Source organism: Aquila chrysaetos, chromosome Z, assembly GCF_900496995.4.
Source record: "Aquila chrysaetos chrysaetos chromosome Z, bAquChr1.4, whole genome shotgun sequence".
NCBI classification, from domain to species: domain Eukaryota; kingdom Metazoa; phylum Chordata; class Aves; order Accipitriformes; family Accipitridae; genus Aquila; species Aquila chrysaetos.
The window spans coordinates 10,853,296-10,871,091 of NC_044030.1; the positions used below are offsets into that span (position 1 = coordinate 10,853,296).

Below are 17,796 nucleotides of genomic sequence, written 5' to 3' on the forward strand. Positions count from 1 at the left end.
TTTTTCTTTAGCATACACGGCCATCTAAGCAAAAGCTTTTTATATCAAAAATATTTTAAGAGGACTAATGCAGATCTTCAGCAACAGCAGCACCTAAACTTTCCCCTGATGAGCATAGAAATTCTCATTTTCAGTAGGATGGAAATCTGTTCTACAACCTTGGGCCAATACAGCAGTTGACAACTGCCTCATTCTTTGAGACAGGGATGAGAGAGAAACTTCAAGCCTCGGGGCCTCATTAATGAGAATTCTTTTCTCTTTTACCATGCTGTACTCTTTTCTAGCCTTAGGATTCAAGTTTGTATCATTTGCACAAAGATTAAAAAAACGTAAATAGTAGCTGAAAAACATGGTCTGCTTTCAGCTTCCTGTTTCTCAGCTTCCTTGTTGATTGCTTTTCTTTCATACTCTTGTGCTTTCCTTTTGTGTGTTACATGACACTAATTTAGACCCTTTTATTCTTGCATCCAAAATTCAGGACTGATAGTAAACAGGCAGTAGTCTAAAGCAATAGATACAAGTATGTGGGTGACATTGGGAGTACAGTGCCTCCTTCTGAGCTAAAATTCTCAGCCAATCTGACAAGGATTTAATTGTCTGCCACTGAGTTGAAGCCTAGCAGATCGTGAAGAATCTGAAGTCTTATACATGTACGTAGTGACTGCGGGTGTCTCAATGCTAGGACTAGAGCACTGAGCAAATCTAGTGTAAACTATGCTATTACCAATCTCTGAACATAGATGCTTTTGTAGGGAGAAAAATAAAATTCAGTTTAGACTGAATTGTAGCTTTCAGCAAAATGCTTGTTCTCTGAAGGCTAGATATGTAGTCCCCAAGTGTAACTCTTGATTTTGTCCTTGATACTTAAATATTTGATGAGCATTCTGGACAAAATGCTAGCTTTTGGTGGCCAAAATCTGGCTGCTTTTTTTTTTTTTTTTTTTTTTTGGCCAAGTTTGCCTGAGGAAGTGTGGTAGGAGAGTGGAATTCCTACCTGTTTTCTCCCTCCTTAACCAAAAAATAAATCCCATCTCAAATTCTTATCTGCTGTTGTTGTACTGCTGTAAAATAATCACAAGTAATTATTTTTCCCTGAGTAGTTAATATAAGTGTCCATCTCAGAAAATGAAAAATCACTTTTAAATAGCATGGATATAAAATTTTTGATACCAGAATTTGTTCTGTTACTTGCAAGCTGAAACAGAAAGGGCAGTAACTGGTGAATTTGCCAACAGATAAGTTCTCATATGGTTTGGATCAGTCCTAAAAGATTACTCTACGGGCCATTACTCTACTCACCCATTTACAGAGCTGGAAACAAGGTAATGTATGTTTTAAAAATAAAATAAAAATCCCCTCTTGCATTTCTTAAGTGCGCTTGGATACTTAGACTTGAGTTCTTCAGAGTGTAGCTGGTGAGTACAGGGATGTCTAAACAAAAGATATGAAAGTGGAAGTCATGTGGTAGAACACGTAGGTGACAAGAAGCATAGGAGGTAGAGGCAGAGGGGCAAAGAGGCATCAGATAAGTGAATCTTCCCAGAGACCATTTCCAGACCAATGCCTTTGCTGTCGACCAGAAACTCAGCTCAGGTGCTGCAAAAAACGAGAGAAATTGTCCATTAAAAATGAGAACAAACCTCTTAAGGGTAGTGTAGGGTAGCAACTTGAGTTGCCTGACTCCAAAAGAGCTTTTATAAGGAGATACTTCAGTCTCAAGTTAGTGATCATTCCTATTTCTTAATATTTGCTGCACAGGCTAAGTCAGTTCATCAGGGTAACGCTTTTAGGTCCTGTTTTTTATTTCCAATCTGATTCAAGTACAGCTAGTCAGTGTCCATCTGAGAGAATCTTAGCTTTTAATGCAAGCATTAGAAATCATTTGGTTGAAAAGCAAAGGCATGCCTTCTCTAGTACCTGCATTAAATGAACTGTGTAAAGTGTTTTTCCAGCTATGGTTTAACATGTTCTCTTCTGTGTGCACATATTGCTTGTATGATGAAGGGTATAGAATAGTTTTTATTGAGGATTTTGTGTGGGGTTTTTTACCATCCAGAGCCCATATCAGTTGGAAAAGCCACATTATTCCATGCTTGGAAACTTTTAAAAAGAGGACTGACTGAAGAATACTGCATAGTGCTGCAGGTTTGCAGCTCTGTGGTTGGATATATAGTTTCTATTTCTGCTGCTATGATGGTATGTAGCACAGACCTAGACAATGTATTTGCAAATGCTGTTGGGTGTAAGTATCACTGCCTATAAAAATTAAAATGAAGTTTTTTTAAAAAATATGATCTTAGAAAAAGACACTTAAGGCTATCTCAAATGCTGAAGAAATTAGGATAACTATTCTGTTCAGTACTATGAATTCTGCTGATGGTCTGGGAAGGACAGCCTGTAGCTCCATAAACTATTTTAGTCACAGCAGTGTGGGTGGGTGCTTAGAAGGAGGGTTGTGGGTTCTTTTCTAATTAAAAACTTTCAGTTAAGAATGGACAAAAAATTGAAATTATCAGGTTTAGTTCTTGCCAAAGAACATGGCAATGTGACTCACTGATTTTTCAGCATTTCTAATCTGTTCTTTCCTTCCCTCCCCTCTTATATCCAGTTCTCTCTTGTGGCCAAATTGCCCCAAAGCAGTATGAGATTTAATAGCAGGAATACAGTGTGTTCAGCAGAATGTCATTCATGTATATGCAGAATTTGACTCATCTGTTCAACAGATTTGGAAATATCTTGAGAATTGTGTAACTAAGGTTCATCATTTTACAAAGCTGTGAAAATAGTTTTTCTATTTAAGAGCACAGTAAGTTTCTGAAAAGGGTTTGCTACCTAAGTACTCTCTTCTGTCATGTCTATTAGCTGAGAGTTGTTTTTACCCCTTCCTTCATATATGAAGTTTGGTTGTGTTACATACTCTTTTCCTTTTTGTGTGTATGTTCTCAGAGTGACTGGATAGCTTCAAATTCCCTCTTGCTGAGGCTTTAATTATCTTGTCAAAAGCATAAAGGGTTCACGCTGTTCCTGTATGTGTTTCAAGAAGCTTACTCTCTTTCGCAGAGCATTCATTGGTCTATCAGATACTGAACTGGTTGGAATTTTGATAGGAGACTTACCCCAATTGTTGTGTGCCTTCTGTTTCAACAGTAAATGACAATGCAATTATGCTATTTGAGTTCTGAAGTTTAGGCATCTCCCAGGATAAGATCATTCAATCACAGGGATATAAAAGTTAATACACAACACCATGCTTCTTGATGCCAAGACTTCTTAGGGCATAAACGTCTTTTTCTTTCTGCCCTGGGTTGGCACTGTTGGTTACAGCCTGCCTGTCACAAGATGGCCTGGGCTAACTTCACCTTCAAGGCACGCTACGTATGCTTGTAAGATTCCTGAAGAACTTCCTGGAACTCTTTATGGAGCCCTTTATTCAGCACTCAGTGCAGGACTATGACTGCTGCTTGTGCAAATTGTTTTTCTTTGAGGAAGGTGTTCAGTTACTGTGTATCTTTATCTCTAGCTGTTGCACAAGCTGCTTATTCTGTGGGGCTTAGATTCTCCCAACTTTGTAATACAGGAAGATTACACTTTTCACTTAGTTTTTATTTCGATGCATCAGATTTTAATCAAGGCCCTTGAAAAAATATTTTCAGAGTCATTATTGCCACTCATCAGCAGGAAAATAGGTAAGGAAGAAATTACTTCTGAAGGGTCTGACACAACCATAAGATGTTAGCAACAACATCCTGTCTTGCCTGGGATATCTCAATCACTTACTGTCTCATGTAATCTAACAGGAAAATTGCTGATAACTTTGCAGATCAGTTGCATAGAAGCAATAGTCTTGATTAAGATGATGAATGCAAGTTGAGAAATCCTGCTGACTGATCTTGAATTTTTTCCCTTTCAAAGTCTGGGATCCAATCTAAACAACTATCCTGCTAAGCTTACATGTGTGTGTCTTTTCACTTACTCTCCCAATGATGGGAGCCTAACTTTAAAACACCCCTGGTGTTTCAAAGACTGGAAGGAAGTGTAAAATCACTTACCTGGATCTTAATGCTATGTTAATGCACAGTGTTATATTGTTAAGACAGTTGTAAATTGGGATATTTGATTTATGTAGCTGTATAATGTCACAGATTAAATAGTTGTACTTCAACTAAAATAAAAAATTCTGTAACTGTAATTAGACACTGAGTTGATGTAGTACATAGCAAGAAAAATAATACTCAGCCTGCTGCAGGACTAAATAGGCAATTGTCATGTAGTTCCCACAGACTTACATTATTTGAATATCAAGTTCTTCTGGTGTATAGAAAGTTCTCCAAGAAGGCAAAAAGAGGATTAATTGTGGGAGTAGCTCATTAACTACTCATTAGAGATGCATAGTAGCCACACGTTACCCACATCAAGGTTTGTGTGGGGAGAGACAGACAGGTTTTTTATCTGTTTATTGGTTTTCTATACATTTTTCTAGGTAAAGTTTCTGGTTTTATATGGACTTTTTTTGCCTACAGATTTAAAGGTTACAACTGACAGTGATTTGTAAAACCAACTTCAATTTCTTGCTCAGATTAATCAATCTATGGGTATTTTGTGGGTTTAGACGAGTATCATTTGTCTCAGTTTCCATCTTTGTAATACTATCACAGGAGTTTTGAGAGGAATATTGCACGTGACCGAAAACAATTGCAATGCCTCTTCTGCAACTCTAAAGAGAATTTTAATTACAAGGTCAGAAAAGTAGTCTAAGAAAGCAGTTACTGATGCATCATGTGCTTATTGACTGCCTTGTCCAGGTTAATTTTGGGGCAATATTCTAGAATGCAAGTTGGCCATGCATTCCTCAAGAAGATAAGCTACAACAAATTTAAACATGCCCAAAATTTTGATTCTGGATCTTAAATATTTAATATAGATCCAAGTGTTCACTTTATGCATAATTGTCTTTAGAATCGTAAGTGTAGAAGGATCACTAAGTATAAGTCAAAGTTGAACTGTTTTGAGTAAAAATTATTTTGTTATTGAGTAAAAAATATGCTCAGAAACCTGGGTTCCCAAGATTTGGAAAAGTTGCTGTTTGAGAAAGGCTGTGCTGGACAAATCTGTCATTCAGAGACCATTAGAAAGGCACAGTTAATATGCACTATATTTTAATTTCACAATACCCTGCAATGAAACGGTCAGGTTGTCGTTAAGGGGTCTTTTTTTGTATACAAAGAGGAAAAAAAAGAACTATAAAAGCAGAGCAGGTTATTTCTAAATTTCATGATTTCCAAGATGTAACTATTTTTCCTTAGGCACAAGGTAAGTTAATAATGCCTATAGATGTTTCTACACTTCTAATACAGAGACATCTCTGAGTGTTTTTCTGCCAGCCGTGCTTTGTTTTTTCAAGAATTTCACCACAACAGTGATCATAATTAAGCAACAGCTTAATTTTCCCTGTTTCCTAGCTATTGTGCTAGCTACAGTGACACGTCTCTGCCTAAATTTTCAGATTAAAGCAGGGATGATTAAATTTAAAGAACAGTTTCATTTTGGAAATATCTCAATTTGGAAATTTTTTAATATTTGGAAATATTTTTATCCTAGACAGTGCTTAAAAAAACTCTCCAGAAGCCAACAAATATTTGTATCAAATATCTGTGGTTTTATGGTTTGACAAGCAGTGTCCCAAAGCCAGTACATAAAAAAAATGCATTTTCATGCACAGACCCTTTATCAGAGATGTACAGTAACCTTCCTAATTTTGGGTGTATATAAAATGGAACAATTGACTAGTCTAATTGTGTCTTTTCGTCCAAATTTTTGGGACCCTTTATAATGCGAACACTTATCCCCAGAATACTTTCTTTTGCTTTTATAGAGAAGTTTCTGTCATCGTTAAGCATCTCTGATCCCTAATTTTTATTTAGGTCCTATTGACTAACACATACTCTGTTCCTGGTGGGAAGAAGCAGGTAGTAGACAAAATCGCAGTAAAGGTCAATGATTTTGTCATTTAGCTACTGTATTTTTGTGGTGCAATAACAAATGTCAGTACTAGACAGAATTCAACCTTTAATTACTGTGGCAAGTGGTCTCTTATTGCCAATCAATTTCTGGATAGCTGCATTACAGGTAGTCTTGAAGAGTCTTGTGGGAATATTGTAAACTATTTGAAGATAAACAGGGCTGTCAGTTTTGCAATTAATATAAAAAAAAAGACTAGGTGACCTTGTATTTCCCTAGAAATGTCCATCTTATATCTTCACTACAATTTATGACAACAGACGAATGTCATCACCCAGGGTCTCTTTCTCTTCTGATTGCCAGTAAATGTAGAAATAATAGAGTTATATCTAACTGAATTTTTAGACTAAAGAGCAGAGCTCGTGCTGTTTTTGTAATAAAACAAAAGCACTCTCTCTATATATACCAAAAATGAAGGCATGATGATAGAAATCTGAAATCCAACTCATCCTTCTGGCTTTGTGTTCCCAGAGTCTAAAAATATAGTAACTTGAGGTGCTTTCTAATTGAGGTAAAAATGGTTTCCTCAAACTGGATAAACAGCATGTGAAAGCTGAATTGTGTACAAAACAACCCAGGGAGTGAAGGTAAAGGTATTTACTATGATAGGTTTGGTTATTAGATTCTTCCCCTCTTCTTTCCCACTACAAAGTGTTGATGCAAATACGAGATTGCCAGGTGACAAAATATGGTTGGTCTGTAGGGAAAGAAGCCATAGGGAAAAGAATCCCCAGCTGCCTGAACAGCTTGAGGAGAACTGTTCAGTTTATAGTCTGTAGTCAATATTTGGTTCTCCCTTCTCACAAGACGTGTATGGAATTTTTTATTTTCATAGATAATATAGTTTGAAAAGTTGCTATATTTCCCATTTAATGATGGGACTTCTAGACTGATCTTTCCCCAAAATATGCAAAGCTAATGGTGAGAGGATAATACAGTCAGTGGGATTTGGTTTTCTTCCTGTACCTATCAAAGAAATTATCATTAACTGTTGCCTTAGCTATAAGTTATTATGTTCTGTGCAGCTGCGATAGTAAGGCCAGCATCCCTGTGGATGAGCTCAGGGAGCCTGGCAGAGAAGGAAGTATTAAGCTCGTTGTTGAGTTCTTTCTCTGCTGATTTTAGCAGGTATTCTAGGATCAGAAAGGAAAAGATGTCTGTTCATCTACTGGGAGTTCAGAAAATCACAACACTATTTTTTTTTTTATAATCTATGAAGGGTGTGCTGTTATTCTTTTTTTTTCCTTCACTTTTCCTTTGTGACTCTCTGCCTCTCTCCTCTTAACTATTGCCTTCACTCAGCATAGCCCTCAAAATAATGGCACAGCTTGTATATAACAGCATGGAACAACCAGAAGCAGCGACTACTCATCAGTCTTCTTGCATGACATTCCAAGATCCAGAAATATTAGGACGCTGCCCCATAAACTGATTGACGCTACTTCCTTGTGGTTTAAAAACTGAGGCAGATTGTAGTGACATCATCTATCAGAGAAGTTTACATGCATCATCTCAGACCCGCTTTTATGGTATTAAGCCTCAACACACCTATGTAGGAATATTATCCCTGTTTCATAACTAAGTGGGAGGGAGAAGCGAAGAGAGGCAGAAAGTGGTTATCTTATCGAAGGTCACAGTGAGTTTATGGCAAAGCTCAGTTTGGGCTCCTACTCCTATGCTAAAACCCACAGATAGCAGCCCTTTTACTCTGTAGAACTGCTTTTCTGATTAGCAGCAACTGTCAGCGGGCTTTATCACCTACCATGCTCTGGCATGCTCTGATGTCTGTTTCATCCAAGGCCTATTCTCCAGGGAAATTGGAGAGAAGCATTCAATATTTAAGGTTTAAACTCAGGTGTCTCTAATTCTTTTGCAGAAATCCCATTTCTTTTTTTAATCTTGAGTTCACTTGTCAGGAGTTGAGACAGTGGCATAGGGGCACCTGAGGGTACAGACAGAAATGCTGCAAACAACTTGAGTGGTAATATTTCCTTTGTAGCAAAATTCAGTACAAGAAAATGCTTTTCTTCTGCATAATATTTACTGAAGCATTTTCATTAGAAGCTGAAGAGGGTCAGCCAATTTTTCAGTTATTTCTGTTTCAACAATTGCTGTTGCTTATTCTGGAAATTAAGTGGATAACCAGAAACCAGTTATTAGTCTGATTCATTTTAAATAGGCAAGAGAGGCAGAATTCAGATGGAAGGAAACTTCCATCCAGTTAGTTACTCTTTTCATTGCTAGATGGAAAGAAGTGCTTGATAGCAAGCTGCTCGAGAATGCAACTGCATTATCAATAGCTGTGTTATCTGTTAACAAGGATGAATTACATTTATTCAGTCTGGCTGAAGATGTTTGCTGTGTTTTTAAAAATCTGTTTGCTGAAAGAGCCATTAGTATCAAATATTTTGTCTTTGTATGTCAGAATAAGTAGTGTAATCTATGCCAAACATCCTTACAAAAAGAATGTGATTTAGATGACATAGTAACATTCACTGTCTGCAAAGGAGACAGAACAAATACAGACAACTGAAGAGATGTTTAATCCTGCTTGCCTTTCTGATTTTCAATTATCTCCATTTAGACAGCTGCAAGGAAAACCTGCATAGGAAACTTCCAAGTATCTCTGGATGAATTCAATTACTTTGACCATCCCAACTGTTTTCTTATTACAAAGAAGAGAAATGGAAGCAAATACTGGTACAGATGCCTTCTGGGTAACAAGATTTAATGCTATTAGGGGCAAAGGAAACGTTGTAATTACAAACTAGGTCCTTTAAGTTTGACAGTGAAAAGATTAAAAACCTTATCCTACCCACAACAGAAAATCTATGTGGATATTATGCTGTATTTTCCTTAGACAGATTTTTGTAGGAAATAAGCTAAATTTGCCTAAGCCGTAAGGATCAGCATGTTGGGACACTGATCTGTGCTACCCTCCTGAATCTTTGTCTTTGTGCATAAATTAGCTCAGGACTTGGGCAGGTGACCTCAGAGGCAGGTGATCTGTGACTCATTTCAGTGGCTGATTCAAACCTGGTTCCAGATCATGAAGGCTGTTGAGAGTCTCTTGTGAACTGAAAAAAAGACTTAACAATTCAACTAGAAGTTAGGTTGAACCTCAGAGTACCATTTTCAGATTACAAAGAGGGTGAAGTATTGGAACAGATTGCTTGGGAATGCTGTGAATTCTACATCACTGTCACTATAAAGAGCAGGTTAGACAAGTATGTCAGGAATCATTTTACATAGTCCATCTAGCTGTAGAGCAGAAAAACAGAATAGATGACCTCTCAACATCATTTTGACACTTTCCTATGGCTGTGCTTTGAATTTAGATGTGCATACAACACATACACAGTTTGAAGTAGCCTTTGTGTGTAGCTTAATTACTCAGTATTGAAGTATGTCTTAAACAGCAGCTAATCGGCTGTTTAAGACATACTAGACTGGAACAAAACAAGGAGGTTTGTTCCAGTCTAAGTCCTGTATTTTCTTCAACTGATACACTTCCTTGTTACTTTCTTTAAAGCATGTTAATATTACATTTTTTTAACTTGTTCTCTTTATAAATATGATTTATTTCTTCAGGCTTGCTGCCAAAAATACTTTCCTGTTTGCTGTGTGAGGTGTATATAAACAGATTTTTATGAAAGGAACAGTAGAAATTGCAGTGGTGCAAGTTGGCAGGCTGCTAAGGGGGAGAGAAGATGTGATTTCTGAATGATTTTTAATATGTTGTGCAGCACAATTCCTCTCTGAATCATTCCTTATAGTGACAAACTACTTACCACCATTGAGAATGCATGCTTCCAATTCCAGTAATTTAAGATAGAAATATGCAGTACTGACATCTGCAGTGTGTTATTGCAAAAGCAGGGTCACCCGTGATGTAACTGGCCACTGTTGAAGACTCAGGTCACTTTGTGACCCGGTCAAGATGAATAAGGGTAGCAGAAGCTGGTTAAAAATGTATACATGGTTAAGTAGGCAGAATGGTAATTAAAAAACACTGGAACAGATTCACTTACATAAATAAATCAATAAAGCTGATAGTCTTATGAAACCGAGTTTTGTTTCCATTGAAATCAGACACAGGTTGTTTGGTCTTTGTTGTTACAGCACAGCAGAAAAAGATCAGGTTATGTCACTTAAATGTAATCGTGGTGGAGGACTTGACTGTGTTAGCATGAAAGGGCATTAATGTAAAGCCAACATAGCACACGAGCAAAACTTCTTCAGGAAGTTCATTAGAGCCCATCAAAGATATCTAAATCCACCTTTGTGTTAGGCTTCCCCCAGTTATCTCCTTGGCAGTCCTCTATTGTAGTTGTGGCAACTGCATTTCTAGATAAATACAAGTGTATGCAGCTTACTAAAATTCAGACTCGCAGACTTGAATGAGGACCGTGAGCTTTAGGAGTATTACCATTCTTCTGCAGCATAAAACTCTTCGGGCAGCGCTCCTGGTACTGATAAAACCAGAATTTTGGGATTCACCTGTACTGTGGCGAAGGCCTACAATGAGAAAGCGTTGCATAATTTCAGGTACCAAGGGTTGGTGCCATACCATTACAATTTTCATACGCTTGTAGAACTGATGTGCCCACTTCAGGTAAGCTTGCAGTTGGGGCCAGCAGAGCCATCGCCCAGCTCCCTCTTGCGCGCAGAGGGATGTGGGCCCCTTCCACACGCGGGGCTGCGGCGTTGCCCCAGTGGGCCCGAGGACCTGCCGTGGCCACCTTCCCTCAATGCCCTCAGCCAGGAGGTGCCCCTCAGACCCACGGCCATTAAGCAGGAGGTGCCCCTCAGACCCACCGCCATTAACCAGGAGGTGCCCCTCAGACCCACCGCCATTAACCAGGAGGTGCCCCTCAGACCCACGGCCATTAACCAGGAGGTGCCCCTCAGACCCACGGCCATTAACCAGGAGGTGCCCCTCAGACCCACGGCCATTAACCAGGAGGTGCCCCTCAGACCCACCGCCATTAACCAGGAGGTGCCCCTCAGACCCACCGCCCTTCAGCCAGGAGGTGCCCCTCAGACCCAACGACCGCTGCCAGGCCAGGAGGCCCCCACCGCAGGCGGGCAGGGAGCAGCACAGCCGCCGCCTACAACTAGGAGTAACTCTCCAGTTACCTTTCCCAGGAATCATAAACAACCCTTCCCTCCATTCCTGCCCCTCCCCCGCGTCGGGGTGAGGGCCGGCCGCTACCGGCAGCAACAGCCCTTATCAGCTCTGCCACCCGCCTGGCCGCGGCCGAGGCGGTGTCCTGGGGAAGGAAAGGCGTTGTGCCAGGGAAGGGAGGAAAAAAAAAAAAAAAAAAAAAAAAAAAAAAGGAAGAAAAGAGAGAGGGTTTTGCGGGCAAGGGCTCCTCGGCCGAGGGAGGAAAGGGGCCTCGCTGAGGGGAAAGCCCCGCGGGGGGGGGGCGAGGGCGCGGCGGCGATAAGGGCCGCCCGCGGGTGGTCCCGCCCCGCCGGGAGGCAGGCGCTAGGGGCAGCGCGACGCCCTCGGCCCGCGGCCTTTCGCCCTCCCCTCGGGCTCCCCTCCCACCCTGCAGCCCGCGGGGAGGATGCGGAGGCAGCGGGGCCGCGCAGCACCGCGGGGCGCGGAGGCGGCGGCGGCGGCGGCGGGGACATGATCCCGGAGGGCGGCTGGGCGCTGGGGCCGCTCCTGCTGCTGCTGCCGGCGCTGCTGCAGTGCGCGGGGCGGCGGCGGGGTAAGTGCCGCCCCTCCCCGGGTCCCTCGGCCCGGCCCGGCCCCGCTCCGGCTCCGCTCGCCCCGGGCGGCGGCGGCGGCGAGGCCGTGAGGGCGGCGCCCTTCGGCCGAGGCGGGGAAGGCGCGAAGGCGGGGGAGGCCGTGGGACGAGGGGAGCGGGAGCGGCGGCGGCGGCGGGAGGGTTGCGGCTGTGGCGCTGGGTGCCCGCCCGAGCGGGCCGTCGAAGGGCCGGTGGCGGCGGAGGCGGGAGGCCCACCGGGCGCCACGTTTCGCAGCGGGCTGGGCGGGAGCCGCGCCTGAGGGAGCGCCTGGGTGGGACTGAAACCGTGAGGGGTCTTCAGTGCCGGACTGAAAGATGGACTGTCACCGAGGAGAAATAAGTCGTACAGTTTCGTCTGTAGTAGGTGGTGGTGGGGAACCGTTTTTTATCTGCCGGAGCAGCAATCTGAGGCGGACACTCCCGTGTCTTATCAGAAGATTGAGGTATCATGAGAAAGTTATTATCCTGGCTGTTTTTAAATTTAATTTTCTGACCTACATTGGCTACCATTGCATGCTGACAGTTTTTGTTTTCTGTCGGTATTAGGAACATGTGCACGCACAAAAGTACGTAAAAGCATTGAGAATTAGGAGTAGGAATCTGTGATGCTTCCCGTGAGTTGTAAGGCACTGAGAAATGCACTGTCAGTAAAACTGAAAGACTGCGTGTGGAAGGGCAGTTTTATCACACTGATAAATTTGGTGGGTTAAAAAAAAAAAAGCTGGCTAGGGTGTTCAGCTGCCTTCTCCTTCCAGTTACGGTTACGTATGTAGACACTGTGTTAAGGCAGGCAAAATTTTGCCAGAGCTGCGATATACGCAGTAAGACTTGCATTCTGTAAGAGCCACACCATCCTTGCCAGTCTTAGCTGTCTTAGAAAAGTGAAAAATTCCATACTGCTCTGTCCAGCATCATGAGACAACATCACCTTGTGCAGTATTAGTTATTCCTTTAAAAGGGGTGTAAGCATATACCTGCTTTGTCTGCTTTCAAGCCATCCGTTCTGAGGTTTATCATTTGGAAAGCCAGTGCATGTGTGAAGATAACAAAAAGAGCTTACAAAAAATGGAGAGAAATGTACATAATGCACTAAAAGTATGAATACAAATAAGGAAATAAGTTCATATCGTATTGTAGTTTCATGCATATTTATAGTCCTATCAAATTACAGTAAATGAGGTCATGTGTCATATGCTGCTAAACTACTTCCGATATAAATTAATTTCTAAAATGACTTTACCATAAGTCATTTTCCTCCTGGCAGCATTCTCAACATCGTTGTTATGAATGGCATTTATACCATATACATGTTGATGATACAAGGTACAAACAGATTGATAAATAACCCAAATGTCTATGTGTAAATAATAGAAAAAAAATAATAGAATAAATGAGGAAACAGAAATCAAGACAAAAGGGAAAGAAAATGAATATGGAGGACAGATTAATAATATTGGATAGAGCTATTTATTATATGTCTTGCAAGCCTTACTAACTTGTGAAAAACTGTTTTGCTTGTTGTCAAAGAATAGATGGATGGAGAAAACTGTTCAGTGTAGTTATTTTGTTTAATCCTTTCTGTTTATTTTTTTATCTTTGGTGTCTGAATATTATGGCTGTGGTTTTCCTGCAAGTTTGAAAATGAGGTGGGAGGAGATGGGATGTTATTCGATGTGTTTTAATCTGGATTTTATCTCCACTTTAAATTTTATGCCGGTTACCCATACCAGACCACCTTTATGGTCCTTTAAAAGAACCAAAAAAAAGTAATTGTGTCTTTTTGTTCTTAAAGCAATTGTGAACAGATCAGTTCCAGATGTCTGTGCAACTTGCCACACTCATGCTACATGTCATCAAATTGAAGGAAAAAGCGTCTGCATCTGTAACTATGGATTTGTAGGCAATGGAAGAACCCATTGTCAAGGTAGGCTGCTTGTTTGTAAAATGGTAAGAAACTGTGTACATTCCTAAAATGTTCTTTCTCGAGTAATATTACTGAATTCTTCAAAACACGGTAGAAGCTTTGTCATTTCCTGGCAGAATTTCCAAAACGTGGAATATGTGTGGCTTGTTTTTCTTTCTTTTTTTTTTTTTTTTTCCTCCTAAGGGCTAGCCATGAGCTGTACTTTACTTGTGCGTGATGTAAATATTGTGTTGGACTTAGTTACTTAACCATTTTATTCAGTTTCTGGTATATAGTGACAAATCTAAATTAATTTTGTCTTAGAAAATGTAGGGTTTGTCAAACATTTACTTTTAAAATGTAATGTATTAGAATGGTTTATTTAATATTTTTTTATCTTAGCCTCAGCAAAAAAATAATTAAATATGCTGGGCTTTACTTTATTATTCCTTTCAACCTCTGTGTTGTTGAACTGAAAACTAGACAATAACAATTAAAATTAGTCCATTTTTGCTGATTTTTCAGTTATCTCAGATTACTGGGTAACTAAAAACTAATTTCATAAGTTGAAGGTCTGTTCTTAATAACACTGTGCATATATACAGATTTCTTAAGTGCAAATGTCTGTTATATGAAAAGTGTTGTTAAGCATTGTTTTGTTACTGTAGCTGATAGTGTCCTTTTAATACTATCTCATACACGACAAATCAATACATGAATCAAAGGATGATGTGAAATGCTGTGTCTGAGTGTATGTAATAGCTTACCGTTGCTTAAAAGGGAAGGTACTGCACCTCTGATCTCTTCCACTCCATCTCTTCCCCTTCCTTCACGAGCACTGGTACCCGCTGGGCCCTGCACGGAGTTCAATTATCTTGTTATTGTGGGAGAAGACAAGCTGCCTGTTTTGCCATGTTAATTCTCTGCCACTTGAATGAGTTGGATAAGATCAGCACAAGCTCCATCAAGTGCTGCAGCCGGTGCATGCTGTAAGGAAGAGCAGAAGCGGAGAGAGAGCCCTCTGGTTTCAACAGCTCTTAGATCAATTCAAGCTATGTCATGAACCTTTATTCACAGTTTCATCCAGGGACAATAACCTCTGTTGGTCTAAATATTCCCATCTTACTAGCAGTGTTTACATCCCAAATAACTTAGAAAGAAGAACAGTAAGGGGAAGTCTGGTTACACAAGAATGAGTGAGGACGGGAGGATAATCTGCTTTTCCTAATCTCTCTCTAATGTGTTTTAAATGTGCTGACAGATAAAGATGAATGTCAGATTGGAGCCAACAAGATTTGTGGAAATCATACATTGTGTCATAATACCCACGGAAGTTTTTACTGTGTTTGCCTTGATGGATACCGAGCCTCCAACAACAACAAGACGTTTATTCCCAATGATGGCACAAACTGTACAGGTAGACATCACAAAGAATCTTGAGCGGCAGGAATCCAGAACTTAGTTTTCTACTGCACAAATCTTTTTTCCTGTCACTTTAGAACTTTCTAAAAGTATATCAGAGCACTTTCTGCTGTGGGTGCAAACACTTACTTGACATCTAGGTTCTAACAGCTACGAATTAGTTCCATTTCGCATTCTTTGCTATGTTACAAATCATTGCTTCACAGTCACATTCAAGCAATAATCTTTCCAGAAGAAGAAGCTAGATTAAAGAAAATAAGGTGATACTTACCTTTCCCCCAAAATGTCGTATTTGTGTTTAGTTTAGAATATTAGCCAGTTCCTTGTTACAGCAATGAACAGTTGTAACTGATAAAGATATTTGCAGATAGGGATTTTTCTGGGATTGTTGTAGCAGGAGATAACATTGGAGACTGTTTGTCAGGTAAAATGGAAACAATTCAGAAGATCGCTAGCTACAAAATTGAGAGTGTCCTCCTTTCAGATGCTTGAACACCAGGCAATGATAAGCTCCTTTATTTCCCAGAAGACCCATCAGAAGCTACATAGAACCCTTCATGGAATGCTGTATTTGTTTTAAGCTTGGGTCCTACATTAACTAATTAAAAAAAACCTGTTATGAAGTGCATATATTTTTCTCTGAATTTTTAGATATCGATGAATGTGAGGAGTCTGGGTTGTGTGGTCAAAATGCAAGATGCGTGAATACTGAAGGAAGCTACAAATGTTACTGCAATGATGGTTATAAATTAGAAAATGGAGAGCATTCTTTTCATCCAGATGGGAACATAGTTTCATGCAAAGGTGAGAGTCTTTGGATGCTGTTTTTGCTAGCACATAAAATCAGATCTTACATGATACAGTAGTATCTGCTCTGACCTGTGCTTTTAAGTCGGCAGGGCAGAAGCCCCCCTCTGTGGACTTTGCCTGCTGTATGATTTTTTTCTTCTTGGTTTCAGTTTGCTCCAGTGGTGTCTGGATGGTAGAGTTGATGCCAGATATGATTCCTGCAGGCTCTCAGCAGTGGTTCAGGTGTGCAGGGTCAGAGAAGCTTAATAATGCCATGAAGGTGATGTAGTTAGTTTGTGAATAGGAAGGAAGTGTGGCATAATCCACTTGCTTACATAATCACACTGCATGAAGGGGAAGAGAAGAGAGGATAAATAGCTGGTAAGAGAGGTCAGATGAATGAAACGAGCCTAGGGGAGAGGAATAATAAAATAATAGTTTAGCTATTCATTACATAATGTGCCACCTGGATAAAAAACTGTTCTGTTCTGTTGTTGTTGTTATGGCAAGATGAAATTTCAATCTGAAACCATTCCTCCTTTCCTCTCTAGTGTAGGTTTTCACAGATGCAAAGTGCTAGCAGTGTAAGCTGTAGCTGTCAGTGTATGTAGGGAACCCAGGCATCCCAGGTGAAAGGTACTGCCTCGATTATATCCAGCTCTCATTTCTGAATTATTGCAAGAACTGTCAGTAAAGGTCACTACCTGTAGTTCGTCCAGTTTTTCCAACTGGAGTGTTCTGCTTCATTTTGCCAGAATTGCTGGTAACCCTGCTTATCTCACTGACTTCCCCCTCCCCATGCTGTGGTAAAGTAGTGTGTCTGTGTCACTTGTGGAGTCAGACAAGAGAGCCCAGTCAAGCAGCTGTGCTGAAGCAATGTAGCTTTTGTATGCAGGCTGGTTCAGTGAGATGGAGGAATTGAGGGGCAGACCATTTCATCTCAGCCTATCTGCTGTGCTTCACCTTTCCCATGTGCAGGGAAATAAAGCTGTGCATTGGGGCCTGAAATTTTCTTCTGGTGTTAAAGGATCATTCAGCCATTCATGTAACAAGACTGGCACATGCAAAGCACCATCACATTGCAGTGTCTCCTCTTTGGTGTTACGAATGGCTCCAGCTGTATGTTAGTAAAGATGTAGCTCAGTACTTGGATCACTGTTTTCCTCCGATTGTGGCCAGTATAACTCTTCAACTCTAATCTTCTACACCTTTGGCGAGGCCCCAGATTTATCAGATTGGGTGTATTTTGTGATGTGACCATCCAGTTCAGCTCATTTTAAAGTGGTCGCGTGTTGTGATTTTTGTACTGTGAGATCTTTTAACCCAGTCTTTTTGCAGAAATTGGATGTGGTTCCCCTCCTGAAGTGAAGCATGGCTACATTGTGGGGAACTACAGCTTGCTAGCAGGAAGTGCGGTTCATTATGAGTGTGAAGAAGGGTTTTACAGCAACGAGGGAAAGTTCTCATATTGCACTGCAAATGAAACTTGGGAACCTGCCACTTTAAGCTGCAAAGGTGAAAAGAGTCTTAAATCTTTCTTAAATTCTTCATTAAGGGAGTTTATGCATGGGGAAGTGTGTTTGTGAAAGACTGTAGACTGTTTCCTCAATCCGAAGGATAATTTTTCAAGATCTGGCTATTTGCAAAAAAAGAAGAAAAGAAAAGGACAGGTTCTAAAATTGTGCCACCTCTTCTTGTTCGTTTAGTGACATTTTTGATGCTGGTCCTTGCATTTTTACAGACACTGCATGTGTCCTTCTGCCTGTGAACCAAGGCCTAGAAAACAACTAGACTTCTGTAGCATTTCATGGGAACTTCCAACTCAGTAGTTGGAAGGCATCAGTGACGTCTCATGAAAAGAACCATTTTTCTGACAGCGTCTGGAGTTTTTTCCAAAGGTTGACT

General features: G+C 40.7%; 1 protein-coding gene and 1 long non-coding RNA gene across 3 annotated transcripts in view; one reads left to right on the forward strand and one right to left on the reverse strand.

The window, feature by feature from the left end:
• Positions 1–4: 4 nt before the first annotated feature.
• On the reverse strand, positions 5–10,522 carry LOC121232660. 2 transcript variants are annotated; one of them, XR_005931530.1, is made up of 3 exons: positions 10,448–10,522; positions 7,781–7,960; positions 5–1,596 (listed from the first exon to the last, which is right to left on the reverse strand). It is a non-coding gene; the product is annotated as an uncharacterized LOC121232660 (long non-coding RNA). The 2 variants fall into 2 exon arrangements; XR_005931529.1 differs by lacking the exon at positions 10,448–10,522 and adding an exon at positions 10,050–10,092.
• A 964-nt stretch (positions 10,523–11,486) lies between these two features.
• SUSD1 (sushi domain containing 1) overlaps positions 11,487–17,796 on the forward strand; it is a 55,825-nt gene continuing 49,515 nt past the window's right edge. Inside the window, 5 exon segments of the mRNA XM_030004259.2 lie at positions 11,487–11,738; positions 13,570–13,701; positions 14,942–15,097; positions 15,754–15,906; positions 17,230–17,406. Of these exon segments, the coding sequence (XP_029860119.1) occupies positions 11,657–11,738; positions 13,570–13,701; positions 14,942–15,097; positions 15,754–15,906; positions 17,230–17,406 (700 nt within the window). The 5' untranslated portion in view covers positions 11,487–11,656.